Source organism: Schistocerca gregaria, chromosome 3 (assembly GCF_023897955.1).
Source record: "Schistocerca gregaria isolate iqSchGreg1 chromosome 3, iqSchGreg1.2, whole genome shotgun sequence".
NCBI lineage: Eukaryota > Metazoa > Arthropoda > Insecta > Orthoptera > Acrididae > Schistocerca > Schistocerca gregaria.
Genome location: NC_064922.1, coordinates 272757069 through 272777168, shown reverse-complemented (window position 1 = coordinate 272777168; position 20100 = coordinate 272757069). Strand labels below are relative to the sequence as shown.

Sequence of the window (20100 nt, the reverse complement as noted above, 5' to 3'; positions counted from 1 at the left end):
TTCAGTGATGCAGATGTAGTGGCCAAACTCTGAGAATGAGTGGAAGGAAGGCGAGGGTTTTGTAGTAGTCAATGATGTTATGCTCCCCGTGCTGGTGACCTCCCAATTTCCAAGCCTGTCAGCGCTCTTCTCTAGCTTGATGTTTAATTTCAGAGCTTCAGGGCGTTTCCTTATGCAAAGTTTTCATCCTAAAAGGCGTTCGTGCGTCGTCCATAGGTGTAGTTACTACATGCAATCCTGTTACAGAAGAGTGTTGTGTCTGCTCTGCACTGTTGCTTAGGTGCTGAATCAGGTATTCCTGACGTTCTCTCTTGCACAATCTGAGACAATAAGCTCCCAGCGTGTTCGGCCCCTCCGAGTATTGCTCGTTATTGATGCAAAATTATCATCTGCTTTCTTATTCCTGTTAGGTGGTCTTAATAATGACTCATTTTGTTTTAAGAGTACTTGAAAGTGGCCCAGTGAATGTCTGTACTGCTTGGAAATGCCTTTTCTGGTAGCACTCATTAACAAATACAGGCTTCCAATTGCAGATACAAGCAGAAATTACTAGTTTCAGTAGATTTGAACTCAAAAGTAAAGGTCTGCACGATTAAAAACTCTCATTCATTACGCCTGTGCATTCAGAATTTTGTTATAAATACACTTATAAATCTGAAAACTGATATTACAAGAGAATGCTTTCATTAGGACGTTGCTGTTACTGGGAATTTAATGACAAACTTAAAATGTAGCCCATTTTAACTTGCATAAAACATGACAGCTTAAATTGTGTTAAGGGATAACTAATGATTTTTTTGTGTTCTTCTGTGTATTTGAAGCACACATGCATTTTTCGCATTCTGAATCAATATTTGTGATTTCTACTCTACTTATTGAGACCTTAGTATAGGTGTAATAATGCACGAACATGGCGTTCCAGTTGACACCTTTTCTGAAAATTTTGCCACTACAACCTGTGGCAACGGTAACTCATTGCGCCACTGTTGTTCACTACGCATTCAGGCATGCAATTAAAGTAACACCCCAGCTCATGGTATATTGCAATGGCACCCAGGTTTCATTGGTGCCACTGCTTTGGTACCACTTTCTTTTGTAATAAGTTTTCTTTAATTTACATCTATGTTCACAGACTTTCTGTTAACAGATAACCGGTTTCGGTCTTTAATGACCATCATCAGGTCTGTTTCATAAAAACAAAGTCCTAATGTGATATTCTTCACGGGTTTGCAGCCGGATCATGTCGTCGTTCAGACACAATATTTGTCAGACCAACTGGCCGCCATCTTCAGGTTAGTTAATGCTAGTTCACTGCCTCGTCGGAACTGAATACCAGCCACAACTACGGAAACCTTTATACACCATGAACAGAGCAAGACGCGTGCGTGACATGATGGGCAGCGCCTCCTGGCAGCAAATTGATACGCAGCGTGCCGCTGGGACAAGAAGGCAGAAACGATAAATCGCAACAGCACTAGTTGGAAGAATCCAATGATCAGAAAGAAGACCATTGTTGTTGTTTAATGTTGGACAAAATCGGATTCCTTATCTTACTTAGAGGAAAACCCTTATCCCTGTTAATAATATTACTAGATAATCTAATTTCAATAGATTCTTTAAGAACACATTCCCAATAGCCAGAAGCAGAAGAGATCAATTGTGTCTTGTCATACATCATCCTGTGTCCTTCGTTAATGGAATGTTCCGCTACTGCCGACTTGTCAGGCTGTAACAATCGAGTGTGCCGATGATGTTCCATGCACCGGTCCTGAGTAGTTTGAATAGTTTGACTAATATACTTCTTTCCACAGTGACACAGAATTTCATAAACCCCAGGACTCCTCAAGCCCAAATGATCTTTAACTGAGCCAAGAAGGGCTCTAGTCTTGGCCACCGGCGTAAAATCACTTTTAGTATTATATTTTCTTAAAATTCTTGAAATTTTGGATGATATACTTCCCTCAAAGGGTAAATAAGCAACAGCTTCAAAAGTATCATCTTTTGGCTCGCGTGAAAGACCAAACTGAAGAGCACAGCATATTTGTTGTTCCGTATATCCATTCTGTTTAAAAACAATCTTCAAATGATCAAGTTCTTCTTTCAAATGTTCGTCGTCAGAAATGGCATAAGCTTTTTTGACCAGAGTCCGCAAAACTCCACTACGTTGGTGTGGTGGATGACAGCTGGTCACATGAAGATAGCGGTCAGTATGAGTGGGTTTCTGATACACACTATGTCCAAAAGCCCCATCATCCTTTCTTTGCACTAAAACATCAAGAAATGAAAGTTTACCATCACTTTCAATTTCACTAGTAAATTTAACACTTGGATGTAGACAATTAAAATGATCTAATAAGCAATTCAAAGCATCAATTCCATGTGGCCAGATCATAAAAATGTCATCAATGTATCTCAAAAAACACTTTGGTTTAAGAAACGAAGTTTTGAGTGCCATGTCCTCAAAGTCTTCCATAAAAAGGTTGGCGACCATGGAGGAGAGTGGACTCCACATAGCCACCCTGTCGGTTTGCTCAAAATATACATAATTAAAAAGAAAATACGTTGAAGTCAACACATGACGACATAACGTGATAGTTTCTTCATCTAATTTCTCACCAATAAGTAGCAGGGTCTCTTCAAGAGGAACCTGAGTAAAGAGAGAAATAACGTCAAAGCTAACGAGCAAGTCGAAAGGACCACAGTACAAACATTTTAATCGTCGAATAAAGTTGGACGAATTTGATATGTGATGTTCACATTTTCCCACATATGGCCTGAGAACTGAAACTAAATATTTGCCCAAATTATAGGTAGGGGAGCTCAAGTTGCTGACAATGGGACGCAGAGGAATACCACTCTTATGAATTTTGGGTAAACCATACAATCTTGGAGGAACCGCCGCACCAGGATGAAGTTTCTTGATGACATCACTAGTAAGGAGCTCTTCTCCCACCAGGGCGCTGTGTGTCTGCTTGCCGCCAGGAGGCGCTGCCCATCATGTCACGCACGCGCGGTGCTCTGTTCATGGTGTACAAAGGTTTCCATCGTTGTGGCTGGAATTCAGTTCCTGCGAGGCAGTGCACTAGAATTCACTCACCTGAAGATGGCGGCCAGCTGGTCCACTGAAATATTGTGTCTGGACGACGATATGATCCGGCTGCAAACCCGTGAACAATATCAGAAGTTATTACGCCAGGAAGGCTACGAAATCAAAGTCCTAATGTACTGCAGCCATTGTGGCATCGACAAATGTTGGATGCGGAATCATCACCAGTATCGTCAAATGCATATAAATAACATCATTTGCATGAGTCATGTTGTTATATGGACCAAAATGACGAGTCGTACAATCATCATGGCTTGAGAGGCTAAAATTCACTATAACTTGTGAATTTTATGTGAGAGACAACCCTCTAGTGGGTTGTGACAGGTACGAAATCAAAAACTAGAAGGTTTAAAAATGCAGACATTAATCAATGCAATATATTTCTAAATCTTTGAAAGAAGATTGCGTCCGAAGATGGCATTTGCAAGACAACTGTGGTTTGCAATGACGGTCAAATTCCTGAAACATGGGGAGAATTTTGCTAGAGCTGGGATTGCATCCGATTTTTGAATTTAGCTCCATTACGACACAGTATCAGGATTTGTTTTAGTCATTTGGAAGTAGTTTATGTGTGTATTTTCGTCTTAGAATGTTATTTCTTTTATAAGTGTGTTTGTTATCCCTCTTTTATTTATGCGCGAAAACCATTTTCAGATCCCGTGTTGTGTTTTCCTTTTATTTAGCTTTTGTATTTAGCTTTTGCCTCAACTCTAATGTCTAAACCTATACATTAACGTTAATACCGACTGACACCACAGTCAAAACTAGGTAATAACACCATACGAAATGGAGAGTTCTGTTTGAACAGTAGCCCACCGGTGCCACTGTAGTATGCAACTAGCTTTGGCGTCACCTTATTGGATTGCGGTGATCTAGCTGCACGAACAGATAGTACCGCGAAAATACGCCGAGATCTTTGAAATTGTACACAAAAATACATGTGGTTGTGAATAGTAGCGTATGTAATTGTAGGAATTTGAGGTTATGTGAAAGTCGATTGCGTGTGTATTGGGAACTGTGCAGACATAATTATTGAGCTTTTGCGGAATAAGGTATTTTGTTCTCAAAAGTGTTTGTTTTGTTGGGAATATGTTTCTCGCTGTGTTCGTTGTACATTAAACTTCTGTTCTTGTTTAAGTAACCCGATGAGAAGTATTCACTTGTACCAAAAATGTTTCCTGAGTGTCTGTTTTGACACTATAGTGCATCCCAAACAGCTGAAGAAATTTGCCTCTACATCTTACACTTCACATAACAAATTTAAAATGGTCGATAGTTTACAGAGTGACAACAGTGAAGCCAGAGAGACAGCTCTCCACCCACCAGCTACTGTTCGTGGGCTAACAAAATTGGACAAAGTAGCTTTTTCGAAAAATGTTGTGGTCCCTTGTATAGAGTTTAATGTCACATCTGTGAAATTACAGGATCTAAGGAAAACCTTGCATAAATATTTATTAAGAATGGAAAACTTGAAACCATTGCAAGTTATTGGAAATACAGAAGCTGTTAATGATGATGCGAAAAGTGTAATGCGGAGATTTCTGTTAAATCCTACGATTATAACATCTTTTAATGACTTCCCAGAAGAAGAAAAAGTACAGTTGTTGAAACAAAATATTACCGAAAATTCTCTTTGTTATACGAATATAATGTTGAATTTTGACAATTGGAAAGCAGAGGTGTTGCTCAAGTCTGTGTTGCCTTCAGACTTGGAGCCACTCACATCATACTCGATTATTGGCCACATTATTCATGTGAATATACGGGAACATCTCTTCCCATTTAAGATTATCATTGGAGAAATATTGTTGGAAAAAATTAAGAATGCTAAAACAGTTGTTAATAAGACTGACATCATTGACAACACCTACAGGAACTTCAAAATGGAAATTCTGTGTGGGGAGAACAACCTGATTACCCAAGTGAGAGAGAATCACTGTACATTTGAGCTTGACTTCGCCACTGTTTATTGGAATCCTCGCTTGTCTACAGAGCATGAGAGAATAATATCTAAGCTAAAGCCTAGTGACGTATTGTACGATGTGTTCGCAGGAATTGGTCCATTCGCAATACCTGCATGCAAACGTAAATGTTTTGTTTTGGCAAATGATTTGAATCCTGAGGCGCACAAGTGGCTTGTACGTAATGGGCAGCTAAACAAGGTTACAGAATATTTGAGAACATTCAATAAGGATGGAACAGATTTCATAATAAATGACGTTAAGAAAGATATGCTTGAACGCTGGAAGAATGGAAAATGTGATGGTAGTACAATGCACATTACAATGAACTTGCCAGCATTGGCAGTAACATTTCTGAAGGTGTTCAGTGGACTATTTGAACTGGGTGACAATGTGCCGCCTGATACGTTCATTGAACCAGTTGTTCATGTGTACTGCTTTTGCAAAGGTGACACTTCAGATAATGCAGCTATCAGTTTGGTGGAAGAGAACTTGGGACATAAAATTTCACAGAATCTTGTAGAAGTCTACAACATTAGAAATGTCGCAGTGAACAAAGATATGATGCGTGTTACATTTAAGCTTACGAAAGAAATTCTAGTTAATAATCAGTCTAGAGACTTGTGTCAAGATGGAGAACCATCCATGAAACGACGACGACCAGACTCTGATGGTGAGACATTCAAATTACTAATTTTATTATCTGACTAGGGAACTAGTTGTCAGAGCAGTAACTTTCTTCATGAATACAGGAACATGCATTCGCTTGCACTCATGGGATAAAAGATGTAAAAACTGGTTTAAATTTTGTCTCCCTGTACATTTGCTAGTTTGATAATGTTCAGTTACAGATTTCGTTAGAATTTTGGAATTGCAACAGTTTTCATACATAAGTTAATAGTATGCAACTGAAAGCAGTACTTTTAGTTTAATTTTGACATTCCTTTTTGTGTACATAATATTTTGCACCTGTCTCTACAAAGTTTTATTTTATTATGCCTGACTATTGATAAACATGCTCTTTATTTCCACAAACTTCCAGCATGTTGTCATGTCGAATGTATCATCAGCCAGTGTTCTTGGTCTATGCCATTTAATTTGTAGGGGACTACTTTTGGACCTACAGTATAAAAATTGATAGGAACTGTTGATCTGCTATTTACACATCTTCATCATATTACATTAAAGTTCACATTTTAGGTAGACTTTCTTTTTTGCATTTGGACATACTGAAAATTCCAATTCCCATCTGCTTTGATCAGTCAAGTCATCATGATGATGAACACACCCATATTTCCAGCATATACAATATGACTTCCATAACATCACTAAATACAGCTGTGAACAAAGATATAAACAATGTGAAATATTTCATTGCAGCAATTAAAAGAAACAAATGGGACAACCACAGAAAGTAGGGGGTTTAGGATGGTGAAGAGCTGAATATACAATCCTCCTGAGACCTTGCGACAATTGTCATGATTTTTTTTTTTATTTTTTAAATAGATATTCTGTACCTGTTAAACAGAAGATAGTGAAATAAGATTCACAAAAGTTTTTCTTTTAAATTCATGATTTTCTGAAGTGTGCATTACAATGGACACTGGGTCTTGGAGACGTGTAAGTAAACATTAGAAAAGAAGTAAAGTGTCCATTACAATGGACACTGGGTCTTGGAGACGTATAAGTAAACATTAGAAAGGAAGTTGAAAATGTAATAAAAATACTTTATTAATAGTTTATTGAACAAAATACAGGCTTATTAGGCAGATATTACTTGAATCATACACTGATTATTAATTTAAAATAATTAATATAAATTTAAAAAGTAAAATAAATGACGAATTTTGACAGTTTTATTTCTGGTGATACCCAGAGAAACAGTTTTTCTGTTATGTTAGGCAGAGGAGAACTGAACAACCTTTGCACCTTATTTTGGTTTTCTTCGTGCAGCCATTGTTCTTACACCTCATGCTATTTTCCAACCCAGTCATTTCTGGCAAATGAGGTACAGAAGGTGAAGCTGATTGTGGCAGCAATAATCTTCGCCTTTCAGGAGTTGACTCCTAATCATCTTCATCAGAATGTTGTTCCTCTTGGCCCCTTAACAAATGTTCAGCAATTCTCATTTTGGAATCAAGGTACTGCAGGATATTCTTCTTTGCCTTATCATTCTTAATTTGGTCACTTTTGTACTGTATCCAGCTATTTGCAATTCTCAGATCTATGAAGTGAAAAATAGTTTTTACGGTCCACTTTTTGGTTCTGGTGCAGATTCTGTTAAAAACTCAACATTCTGTCAATCACACCTATGCCACCCATATTTTTATTGTAGCAGCTGATTACTGCTAGACGGGGAACCTGAATGTATCTCCGAACCATAGGGTTCTTCCCAACCTTCGTCGATGCAGTTATGACTGGCTTTTGGTCATACCATTTTACAATAGAAATGCATTTGTCGTTTCTCACTGCCTGGTCAACAGACCCACGTCCTTGATTTGCAAGAATCTTGTCTGCTGTCAGATGGACACTCTGGGTATTCTTGACTTCATGATTGTTCCAGTGGCAGTCAAGTTTTTTTCAGCCAATGATCCCAGTAAAGTAATAGAGGTAAAGTACGTATCAAAGAACACATGTGTTCCTTCTGGAAGACTCTGGCAAAGCCCGAAGAGTGCTGAGGCTCCTATTCCTTAACCAATAGCTTCTGGGAATGTTCCTTTACCCTGATAAATCTCAAAGTCAAGGACTAGTCCTGAAGGAGCAGTCAACACAATTTTTTAAGCCCTTCAGGATTTGGTTTTCCTCTGACAAATTGTTTTATTGCACATGCTCCTGTAAACGGGATCATTTGTTCGTCCACTGCCACTTCAGGAGTTCGAAGTAAACTGAGGCATACTCTCTCTACATTTTCTAAAAGTGGCCTTCTTTTCCACAACTTATCTTTCCTTCTAAATTTCTCTGTTACAGCATTATCGTCTGTTACCTTCAAATTGCTTCTAATGGTGAAGTATTGGTCTCGAGTCATTATTTTAGTAATGCTAATAACTTGTTATTTTACCCCAGTACATCCTAACTCTAGGGTATCTCAAAAAAGACATTAGTATTGTTGCTCCAATAAATACTTGCAATTCCTTGGCAGACAGCTTTAAAGACCTGGCAGTCTGCTGTAAATATCTCATATTGGTAACTTCAGACGTATCCTTAAAAAAGGCCAAGTCAAAGCCCTGCTGAAAGTAGTCCATGATCTGCTTCTCATTACGTTCTGCAACTTCCATGGGCGAGAAGATAGCCTGGAGTCCCTCAGATCTGAAATTTGGAAACAAAGCATGAAGGAAATATCGAAAATATCAGGAATAATAGAAAATTATTTACAAGAAGGTCTCACACTTACCTTTCGCATTTCTCCCAAAACATCGTGCAATTCTGTGAAGAGCTCTCATCATTAGAATTCTCGTCATCAGAATTATCAGTGCTGCTGCTACTCTGTTCACTTGGGGTAGGAACATGGCATTGCTGCACAGCATCATCTGCCAGATCAAACTCACCATTCTCCTCCTCACTAATCTCAAGATCTGACATTTCTCCCTTCAAAAGAAGTTCTAAAATTTCTTCTGAACTGAGCTTTGATCTGTATCCTTTAAGAAAATGATTGTTTTAACATAGTGCCTACTTTCCATACAGGAAATAATGATAGTAGTGCATCAGATAATGTCATTGAGCAACAGTCAACAACAGGAAATGTATTGGAAATTAGCGAAGGTAATCACCACTAATGCCTATGAAATAGTGCTCAGAATGTGGCTGCAAGTTCCAGCATCCACTACAGTGGACATTACTGTTTTGCAACAATAATTTATGAAAATACACAGTACTACCAAACCTTATTGCACAGAAAGGTCGTATAAGCACCACTTATAGATACTGTCTACAATAGGTCCTTTTTCATAAGATATGTTCTGAAAAATACGCAGTAATGATGGAAAACTCACCTGGCATTGTAATACATCGTAAACAAAGGTGCTACTTGGCGCCAAGTGATCGTAGTGACCGTCTCTCCTGCCAGATGGCTGCAGCATACAGCCCATTCAAATGTGCCACAGGTATTACAACGAAAAATGCAGAATCTTTGGCAGCAGGATAGGAAACTCGATGTCCATTATAATGGAAATCAGGTCTCAAGGGGATATACAACAATAAGACAGTCCCAAAACAAACAAATCTGAAAGCTGAAATGAAAATAGCGATACCAGACGCCACCTACCCCAGTCTCTCTCTCTCTCTCTCTCTCTCTCTCTCTCTCTCTCTCTCTCTCTCTCACACACACACACACACACACACACACACACACACACACACACACACACACACACACACACCAAAATAACCATAGCTGAAACCCCTCTCAAAATACCACCACACATTCATCCTTGGTTTGAGAAGCATGGACTTTGATCAATTTCATAAACTCTTTTCATTGTTGACACCATATTGTCAACCATAGCAGCAATCAACCAATCACTAGTAAAGTTTGTTGCGAGATAAATACATAGTACCGAACAAAACACCAGAAATAGACTCTCAAACCATTAACATCGTGACTAACTAAGTTTCAAAACTGAAAACAAGTTAGTAACCAATAACTAATGACGTCAGAATAACTTGCTGCCAAGGCAACAAAAACCCAACTGCCAAAATATAGAGTAACACCCAGCACTAAGTCCCATGCTGCACTAACATCACTCACACACAATTTAGAAAACATAAATACGCCACACTACGGAGCACCACCGCTTACTCCAAGATGCTGTCTGCAAACACAATATATTTTAAACACATCGCACCTCAATGATACAACACAATAGTTCCGTTGTGGGTCAGAGCAGATGAGCAGAATCATAGTATTCAGTTGACGTTTGTAATTTGCATTGCGTTTTATTGGGTAGAGTTTAAAAATATATCATGCTGTAATTTATATTGGTATATGAGAAATTCAGAAACGGCTTTGACATTTTCATTCTTACAAGCATATTTTGATGAAATGTAGTACAAGTACAAGTGAAATATCAAGCATAGACCAGTTCTACGTGAAACTAAAATGCAGGAAGGAATAGTATCTACATCTTGAAATTAAATAACAATTATCCAATCATACACTAGAAATGACTTTTCAAAGAAAAGTAGCCTATGTGTAATATGGTATGGCTGTTGGCAAGGTGTTGGCCTGTCTGAATACGTAAAATGATGTAGTTGCATCCCAAACATGTCATCGTCAATAATAGTTCTTCAACATATTTTGAATACAACCTAGGCATCTTGGATTTGGTTAAAATTTAGTATACAAATTCTAACAGTTAATAAACACAGTTCCACATTGTTTTAGCTCTTGTTATGCAATACCTGAGATGTTGCGCTCCTTCAAATGAGGTTGGTCTAAACATTCCCTTTCTTAAAGAAAGAAAGAAAGAAATGGGGGGGAGGGGGGGGGGGGGGGGGAAGGTGAGAAGAAGAGATTACATTGCAGTTAGGAAAAGTCTCCCTGTGAAACTTGTGACTTCAATTCGTGGCTAAATAAAGTATACAGTGTACAAAATGTAGGATTCATAGTTGAGTAATTTGGTTACAGCTGCAACTCAGGCTAGAGAAAATTTTTTCAAGTAAAGTATTTTCCAAAGATGACCCTTAATTTAAGTCATTGTGTGGATGAGAAATAATTTGCATTAATTCATAGTGGCTTAATCATGTACGAAGTTTTGAAACATGGCATAACCATCACAGCCAGGCAAGTCTATAGCCAGTGAGATACTTTACTCAGATTCTCCCGTCTGCAATGGGTGTCTAAATGAGGATCCCATGCCTCTGGTGGTTATTGTAGGCTGTTGTTACAGTGACACTAATATTTGTGGATTCTGTCAATGACAGGCATTGGTCGGAGACAGACGATCTTTTCAAATCAGTATCCCACGATGTGCATGGTCACACTGTAGCCGATCTCATCATCCAAGTGTACAGACTTCGGATGACAATTAACAAAATTCAGATTGGTTTGTTTTCTTTGGTCAAATTGAATTATGTTCTCACTTAAAAAATATGGACCGTGAGAAACTGCTAAATTTAGTCAAAGAGAGAGTGAGTGAGTTTGTGGTAACCCGAGGATAAAATTATCAGGGTATAGTTTGCAATCTGTGGACTAAAATTGCAGGTTTTTTGGAAATCACAATTATGCAAAATTCTTATTGGAAATTTTAGGTGTAATTTATAAAGGGCGGTGTGTCTTATGCTTATAGTTAGTTGTTGCAGTGGCTCTCTCTAGGGTTGGGGTAGGTATGTTTCAGATGTCTACTAATTATTTTTAAGTAAATGCTGAGTGATGTGTTTATGCCAGTAGTGTGGTGTTTCTGTTGTATGAAGCAATTTGCAATACTCTAAACTTCATGTTCACCTTCCACATGTACACTCAATCACAGTCATTAAAGAGTAATTGGCATATCTATGCACAACTTCAAATAAATATAGCAAAACAGTGTTTGTAATCTAGCTTTTCAATGTCACCATGAATCATCCTGAGTGTGGAACTGAATGTTTCTCTCTCCATCTCATATATTCATAAGACTTGTTTGTTATTCTAATAATTGAAGACAAAGTGTGCAGTAATCATCACACTCTGTTCGAGGCAGATATAGCTTATTTAAATGCATTTGACATCTTTTTAATTGCAAAGACTGGACTGCAGCACTCTTCTCTAAGCACAGAGTTGCCGTGGTATCCATCCCACCTTCAGGGTTCCAAATCTAACCTACTTTGTACATAGAATAGATTCTAACCTAACCTCTTTCACCCTGCCAAAAACTGATAAAGGCGATCGGACACACTGTGACCAACCTTTCGACAAACGTTATCGGGTGACCTCTGGCGACTGTTGTCAGTGCCACTAGGAATGCAGTCTTATTGGTTCCACAACCTGTTTGACAGCATCACAAAAAAGGAACTGACTATTACAATGGTTTTCTCAATGGCCAGTGGAAATAGTGTGAGGGCTGACAAGGATGCAGAAACTTTATCAGTGCATCATGCTGCTCAGCTGAAATGTAGCATTTCCATCGTGTTATTTGTCGTTTAAAGGCAAGCAATGTACTGCTCTGGCTGTCGCAGCTGCATCGTGTGCTAGTTCAGCAATGGCATCGTAGAGCTTTACTAAAAGTTCACTTGAGTCATCTGAAACGCTACTGACCTTTTTCTTCTGTAAATGATGAAGAGTGGGCCTATTTTTTCCTCTTGTTTCAGCAAAGATGGAAGCAGAGTTGTTTAAGCTTGTTAAACTTATGATTATTCAATAAATTCGAATGTTATATTGTAAATTACCATCACAAAATTTGTGTAAGTCAAATTGTGCAAGAATTTGATTATCTTCTGAACTTTGCAAACCTGCCATCACTTTGCTGCTATCCCAACACCATCACAAAAGGATCATCCATGGCAAAACCAAAACATTACACTCAGCCCAAATAAATTCCAAAATTTGTAAAATGATTACTCAAATCTGAAAAGTTCTTAAAATTATTATACAGGGCAACAGAGCCGTCACTGAACCCCCCCCCCCCTCTCTCTCTCTCTCTCTCTCTCTCTCTCTCTCTCTCTCTCTCTCTCTCTCTCTCTCTCTCTCGTGTTTTTCACTAATTACAGAAACATGCATAGCAATAGTGCATGTTTTTACTCCATTAGTTGTATTGCACAGTGATTGTTCATTTTCGAAAAAGTTTGTCGCAACAGGAAGGCCATTTGTCTGATGGTTAGTTTTCTGCTAAATCCTTGGTGCCACTACTTCTCCAGGTTGTAGATTCTGAACTTCACATTCAGACATTGTATTTAGTGCTTTGATACAAAAGTCTGGAGCAAATGATCTACAGTTCTTTCTGATAGTTCAACAAAATTTTTAGTTGACAGCTGTGTCCTTCACTGTAACTGGATTTATGCTTTTTATTGCACAGTTTTACAACAGTATTTGTGTGTGAACTACTTTGTAATTGGTGTTGGGCATTTTGCTTTATTGTAAGTTGTTTATATTTTAAATCATGTTGTGATATTGACCTTTAAATGAGACAGTTAATGTTCCATGTGTTTTGTTTTAGATGGGGAAGGAAAAACATAACAAAAAGAGTAAAAACAGTGTCTTTAAGGTTGCTGGTGCAAAGAGCTTAAAAGTGAAAAATAAGGCTAAACCAGTGAACACGCAGTTGAAAAAGGTAGGGTTGATTTATCTAATTATGAAACAATGCACACATGTTGCTCAAAAATGATTAAAGTAAGGCAAAGGCAACCATTCCTCCATAAGATATTGGTGTGTGGTGTATAGAAACGGGACAGAAAACAGTATTCACACTAGCTTTTCAAGCACTTGGCTCTTTTTGTAATAAAAGTTTCTCTCTCTCTCTCTCTCTCTCTCTCTCTCTCTCTCTCTCTCTCTCTCTCTCACACACACACACACACGCTGTGCATGTGGGTCTCCATGTGGTTTTGTGGGGGGGGGGGGGGCATGTTTGTGTTTGTGAGAATGCCTGTGCTTTTACAAGAAAAACGGTGAGACCTTGAAATGTAATGTATTTCTATGCTCCATACATCTGTCCACTATAGGTGAATGGTTGCCTTTACCTTATTTTGCATATTGTCTAGTGGAGGAATATCCATTATTGTTGTAGAATAATTAATACAAGGTGTGCCAGAGATGGGACTGACAACACTGCAAGTTATTAGGTAACACTGTGTTGTTCCATTTGTATATACCAGTGTACTTATCTCTTCCAGATGCTCAGTCTTGAGTTCCAGCTACGTACAACTATCATGTGGTTTTTGAGAGTGCTGTCAGTGAAGCTGTGTGGTAAGAAAATGGAACAGCTAAATTTATAGCAAATTTATGCAATCAAGTTTCATGTTAAACATGGGGAATCTGTGCAGATAACCTTCGAGAAATTTAAACAGGCCTGTGGGAACATTCCTTATTAATACCTCAATTTTTTTCTGCCACAAATCATTTTTGGAAGGCTGAGGACATGTTGAAGATGAACCTTCAGCCAGGGAGACCTTCAACTCCAAAAACCGACAATAACATTGAACATGTGGGTGTTGTTGTGTGATCAGAATGATGTTTAACAATAAGGATGATGGGTGACCTGTTAAACTTAAACACTTCCATTGTACATCAAATTTTGACCAAAGATTTGCACATGTGAGAGGGGTTTGTGTCAAAATTGTGCCCAGAAAGCATATGACTGAGCAAAATGACTTTGGAGGAAATGTGACCATTGATCCTCTTGGGAGGATTGCCAAGGGCCATGAGTGAAGGATTGCCAAGGACCATGAGTGGTTCAGTCATGTGATCACTAGTAATGAAGCCTCAGTTTTAGAGTACGATCGTGATACAACGCAGCAAGGTGAGGAGTGGTGCACTGAGCCATCTCGACCAAAAACAGCTCAAATGATCAAATTAAAAATAAGAACAATGCTGATTTGCTTTTCTGACTGTAGGGGTATTGTGCATAAAGAATTTGTTCCTCCAGGACAAACTGTCAACCAAGAGTTTTTAAAATACATCCCTGAAAGGCTAAGGAAAAGGGTAAATCAAGTGAAACTGGACATTGCAGATAAGTGATGCTGCATCATGACAACACCCTGTGTCACACGGCTACTCCTATCTACTGACATAGCCAGTATTTTGTCAAAGCTGGGGTCCGATTTGTAAGAAAACCTGAAAAAGACTCGTTTATTCTCAAAATTTCCATAAAGAACGATAAACCATTTTGTTCAACAATGACCTTGGCATTTTCACCAAGCGGAGATATAAACTCGTTACTTAAGAGTGCTGTATTTTGGCAAACCACTAAGAAACAGTCATGCTCCAATCTCCCTTCACCAACCAGATATTTTTACACTCTTGTTCTTTCAGTCTGAATTTGAGCTGAGGAAGAGACCAGGAATGAACAAGCACTAATTCTTTGGAACACGGTGATTGCTACTGACATGGCTTCTGGAAGAAAGGGATCTCTGTCTGTCAGAGAACCTAGAATAAGTTTTGGTGGTGGAAATGCAGATGATCTGGAACTATTCAACCTTACACTTTCCCAGATTTCCTCATTTATGTATGCATCTCTCACTTCCTGCAATGTAAGAAATATCGTTTTCTCCATTAAAAAATGCTGCAGAAGACAAAGGCGTGAACCTAAAAGAGAAGAATTTTGATTATTATTTATTTTTCATATGGCTTGTAGTGCTGGCAGTATGCTCGGTTCCTTCAATGCAGCTTTTTCATTCATGTAAAGGGACTGTATCTTTAAGGGAGTTGGATTCTTTCATGAAAGAAACGCATTCAGAAAGAATTGATTGTGGCCTGTTGTAAGGGACCAACCCCATAATTTGCTAAACTGAAAATGAGAAACCATAGAAAACCATTTTCCTGGTTGCCGGTGGATGGATTCACACTACCTCGCCTCAAAAATCTGGGGATTGCTAGCTCAGTAGCCCAACATGCAGAGCTACCCCAAGTTCCCCAAGTTGGTGTAGAATTAAGAAAAAACTGGTTTTAGTCATTTGATAGTGCATGAATACATGCATATTTTAAGATTTAATTGTGCATGGAGTTGCTGGCTGCAGTTATTACAGTATAACAAGATCATAAATAGATTCTGAATGAAAGGGTGAGGAAGGGACACACAACACAGTCAGCTCGGATGAATTCGAGGCCAGTCTAGTCCATTTACTGAAACATGTAATACACACAGAAATGGTTGATTTGATGATGGTCCAGATGTTATGTTGTGGGGAGGTATAATGTCGCATAGGCATGTTTGTGTTGATTGCTTTGCCATAAAATTTGCCTGATCAGAACCTGATGAAATATATCTGGGACACTATCAGGTGCCACCTCTGCACCTGTAATGTACAAGAATAGTGTAGCCTGTACATAGACATCTAGTGCCATGTAAGCCTGGAAATCTACCAAAGTGTTGTCAAATCCATGTCACGCATAATCCCTGTTGTATTCCATTCCAGAGGTGGACCAACACACTATTAACACTTGGCAGTAACATCTTCGCTCGTCAGTGTATATTCATTTAGGAGCCATTGTTTCTGAATGTTGTTTTATGCTTGACTTTTTGTTTCAGATAAGTGAAATAAATCGCAAAATGATAAAAGACATTGATAATCAGCTGGTAGAACTACATACACAGCTGACACAGCCCTCAAAAACTGCAGCTCAGAAGACAGAGGAGAAAAGGCCTCTGCCTTCTGTCAGTCTACAGAAGACACCAGTGGAAACTACAGAAGCAACAGAAAAAGTTTGTGCAATGAAGCTGTGAATATTTTGTGTGTTATCTTTTGTGTCTGGTGAATAAATTTTTTATGACTGTTGTTGATCATGCTGATAAATACAAATTTCTATTTTAGAGTGAGCCATTGTTTTTATTTACTTTTTAATTCTCCTTATCACTACTATATTTTATATGTACTTTTGATGTCTCTGTCAATAACTAGGATTAATATGTATCATAAAGCTATGCAACATTGGTCTCCCTTGTTGCCCCTTACTGCTTTCCCATAGCTTTCTTCCTCCCCATGCCCATGTAGCCCTCTTCAGCTCCTCCCGATAGCCCTCTTCAGGCTCCCATCCCCCTTCCTCCCGGGATGTACCCCTCTTCCACCCCTTAGCTCTCCCCCGCCCCTCTCCCCACCCCCTCTCTTTTTCTTATATATTAATTTGTAACAAGCATGTTGGATATGCAGTGGATGCCTCTCCTAAGACTAATCAGCTTTTAATTTCTCATGTATTTCTTAAGATATTTCTATTGTGGTTGCGGGTATGTAGGTAAATTCAGCCCAAACTAAGGTTATTCATGAGATGCCACAGTGGCAGTCGAAAACTTTGTTTTGTTGTCAGAGTGAATGAAGCATTTTTTTAGTTTTATTTCATGAATCTAATTAATAGAATAGCTTCCAATTAGAATAATTTTAAATTTAGTTAAAGTATGTTGCTGAAGTACAGTAAAACAGTTACATTTTTATTGGAACACAATATGTCAACCAACGCATGAATTAACCCTGGAGAAAAGTGTAACTAATTGCCACCAATTACAGATGAGCTGGATGCAGTTACTATGCTTACTTAGCTGTCACCACTCTCTTGCAATCTCAAGAGTATCACAGTAACCATTGCTCCATGTGGAGAGATTAGTACAAATGGCCATTCACCTAAAGACCAGGCATTATCATAACAAATATTAGCATGGAAAGATGATTAGCTGATGAAGTACATTACAGAACTGGGTGTCCGTCTCCTAAGGGTATGACCACTAGTGACTTTGTGCCTCTGGTCATATAACAGGTGGAGATGCAGATGTATACAATCACCCACACATATCTAGTAAGTGGTTGGGTTAATCAGCCACAAAAGCACAGGGCAATCCTTTGATAATGGCTAATGTACGCAGACTTTGTGCATTCTCTTGCGCTAGTCAGCACTGCGTTGAGACAAATGTCATTAGCTGCCAAAAGCAGCACATGTAACAGAAAAGCCGTTGGTTTATTGGGTGCAGTTGCAGCAGTCATAAACAGCATGTTACCAGGGGTGCCGTGATAGCCAAGATCAATAATTGTTATAATTTCCAATTGTAATTAAAATTGTGTTGTCATAATGGGTAGTTTCCTCAGGTAAATCCAGTCATTTTACATCCTCTCAGTATAAGTTTGACCACCAGAGAGGTGATTCATATGGCCTACCATGCAGTTTAAGTACAACTAAGAGGATGATGACCAGTGTCTGTCTGTGACACAGTATTTTATCGTATTTAGAATATTAACTGCATAGTTTGTGAGGCCATCATTGCCTGACATAAAATTCATAGCAAAGCAAAAAATGGTAATTTGAGCAATATTTTCCAGATAATCATAGATCAGAAATCCACCATTGTTTGTTGCCATAAAATAGCAGTTGGTCAATATCTAGCATGTATAAATCTATCCAGTAAATGGATAAGGTTATGTATCCAATATTATGATATTCTAACAAAGCTACTATCTGTTGTGTTGTTATGGAGCATTGCTCTTGTTGTCTCTCATTGTATTGCATCATAGATTTCATCAACACATACACAAACAAGAAGTTGGCCAGCTTTCAAAATTTCAGTAGCATGCAGTGCTGTGGGTAGAACAACATGGTGCACTGAACGTTTCCCGAATGTAATGCCACTACAAGTGATCCCTGTGTGGCTGTTGACTAGAGCGTACAAGGAATGAGAATATTTACATTCGGACCAGCTAATTCAGGATGGAGAAGAAAACTGAAGACTGAAATTTGGAGAAGATATATTCCATTTCAGACTAATGCCTTCAACTGCCATCAGTGCATTAATTCATGAACACAGTTTCATGAGCTTGGCTGGAATGTTCCACCTCTTACACAGAAAACAAGAGGATGAGGGAGGAGTTAAAAACTTTTACTTCTTAGGATAATCACATCCAGAAAAATCTGTGGCAGGAAATAGGGAAACAGATGTATACCACTGCTGTGTTGTGTCTCAGGGTGATGTTATTCAACAGGGGTATCCACTGCTCAGCATCATCTTGCAGCAGATGGAGCTTGTTCAGATGGTTGTCTTGGGGAAGACTGGGGGGATGATGCAAGCCCAGAATCCAAATTCAGGAGTGTGTCTGGACAGAGGTGCTCGTATCTTTGTCTAGAGGGGGTGGGAGCAGTGGATTGGCTTAAGAAAATGGTGCCCAAAGATATCTCTGTGGGAGGAGGTGAAGGTGCTGTTCTAGACAATGGCAGAGCTCTTCAAGCCTGCTAAGGTATCAATTTGGGTACCAAAACGTCTTAAGGAGTCTTCTGCAAAGACTCTGTTAAACAAAATAAGAGCCCAGAGCCAGAAGGTCCCGACAGAGGATTGGAGGATAAGTTTGTACCGGATGGTCAAATCCTTGTGGTGGAACTCTATATAAAAAAATACCTGAGGGCAGTGTGGCAACAGAACTTGAGATTATACTTAGAGTTCTCACAGTTTGCTGTCATGGTAATCAAAGACATCAGAAGCGACCAGGAGAGCAACTGTTGCAGACAAACCTGCAACACAGTAAAGGGGTAACAGCCACCCTGAGTTATCTCCTGGGAAGGCAGGAGGTGGACATGGTTCTGATCCAGGAACCGTATCTATATAAGCAGAGTATTTGGAGTAACTCAAGGTAAGTTGATTTACACTAGAAATCTAAGGAACTCCATACCATGCATTTATATAAACAGAGGGAACTTCATTCATGCCAACTTCAGGTTTTTGTTCCAGGGACCTTACCTTCCTAACGAGAACAGTACCCCTTCTTCCCCAGAAGTGAAGAGACTGATAGACACCTGCTCACAGTAGAATGTACAACTGTTGCTTGGTTGTGATGCCAATGACCACAACTTGTTGTGGGGAGGCAGAAATGAATACCTTCTTGAATTTTTACTCAAAAGCAACCTGGAGATCCTGATTAGATGTAAGGAACCTACTTCAGGAACATAAGAAGGGAAGAAATAACTGACAGAACTATCTGATGGGCAGCAGTGTCAAAAAAATGGTATGTGGCGTTGGAGTCATCGTTATCTGACCACATGTATATTATGTTTCTGACCAAATGTATATTATGTTTGAGGTTGAAATGAGCATTAAGCAGACCGGCGTAGAGGAATCATAGGAAAACAGACTGGGACTCATATAGGAAAGACCTCAGCTCATGCTTATCTGAAGTTACAACTTTGGTAATGAATTAAGTCGATTTCGAGGAAACATTAGATGCAGTGACATCTGCCATTATGACCTCGTATTTAGGAAACTGCAAAATTGTGAAGAAAGGCACAAGCAGGAATGTACGTTGATGGAACAATAACCTGGAACTCCAAAGGAGACAGGTAAGAAGACTGTTGAACCTTGCAAGAAGGAAAGGACAATGGGCAAAATATCGAGCATCCCTTGCCAAGTACAGCTTTGTGATTAAGCAAGCAAAACTATCATC

General features: G+C 38.9%; 1 protein-coding gene across 1 annotated transcript; it reads left to right on the top strand.

Annotated features, from left to right (window-relative positions):
- Positions 1–3738: 3738 nt before the first annotated feature.
- Positions 3739–16508, top strand: LOC126354664 (tRNA (guanine(37)-N1)-methyltransferase-like). Its single transcript, XM_050004448.1, has 3 exons — positions 3739–5740; positions 13194–13307; positions 16221–16508. Exons 1-2 carry the CDS (start codon positions 4252–4254, stop codon positions 13211–13213), a joined length of 1509 nt encoding a protein of 502 aa, XP_049860405.1. The 5' UTR covers positions 3739–4251; the 3' UTR covers positions 13214–13307; positions 16221–16508.
- Positions 16509–20100: the final 3592 nt, after the last annotated feature.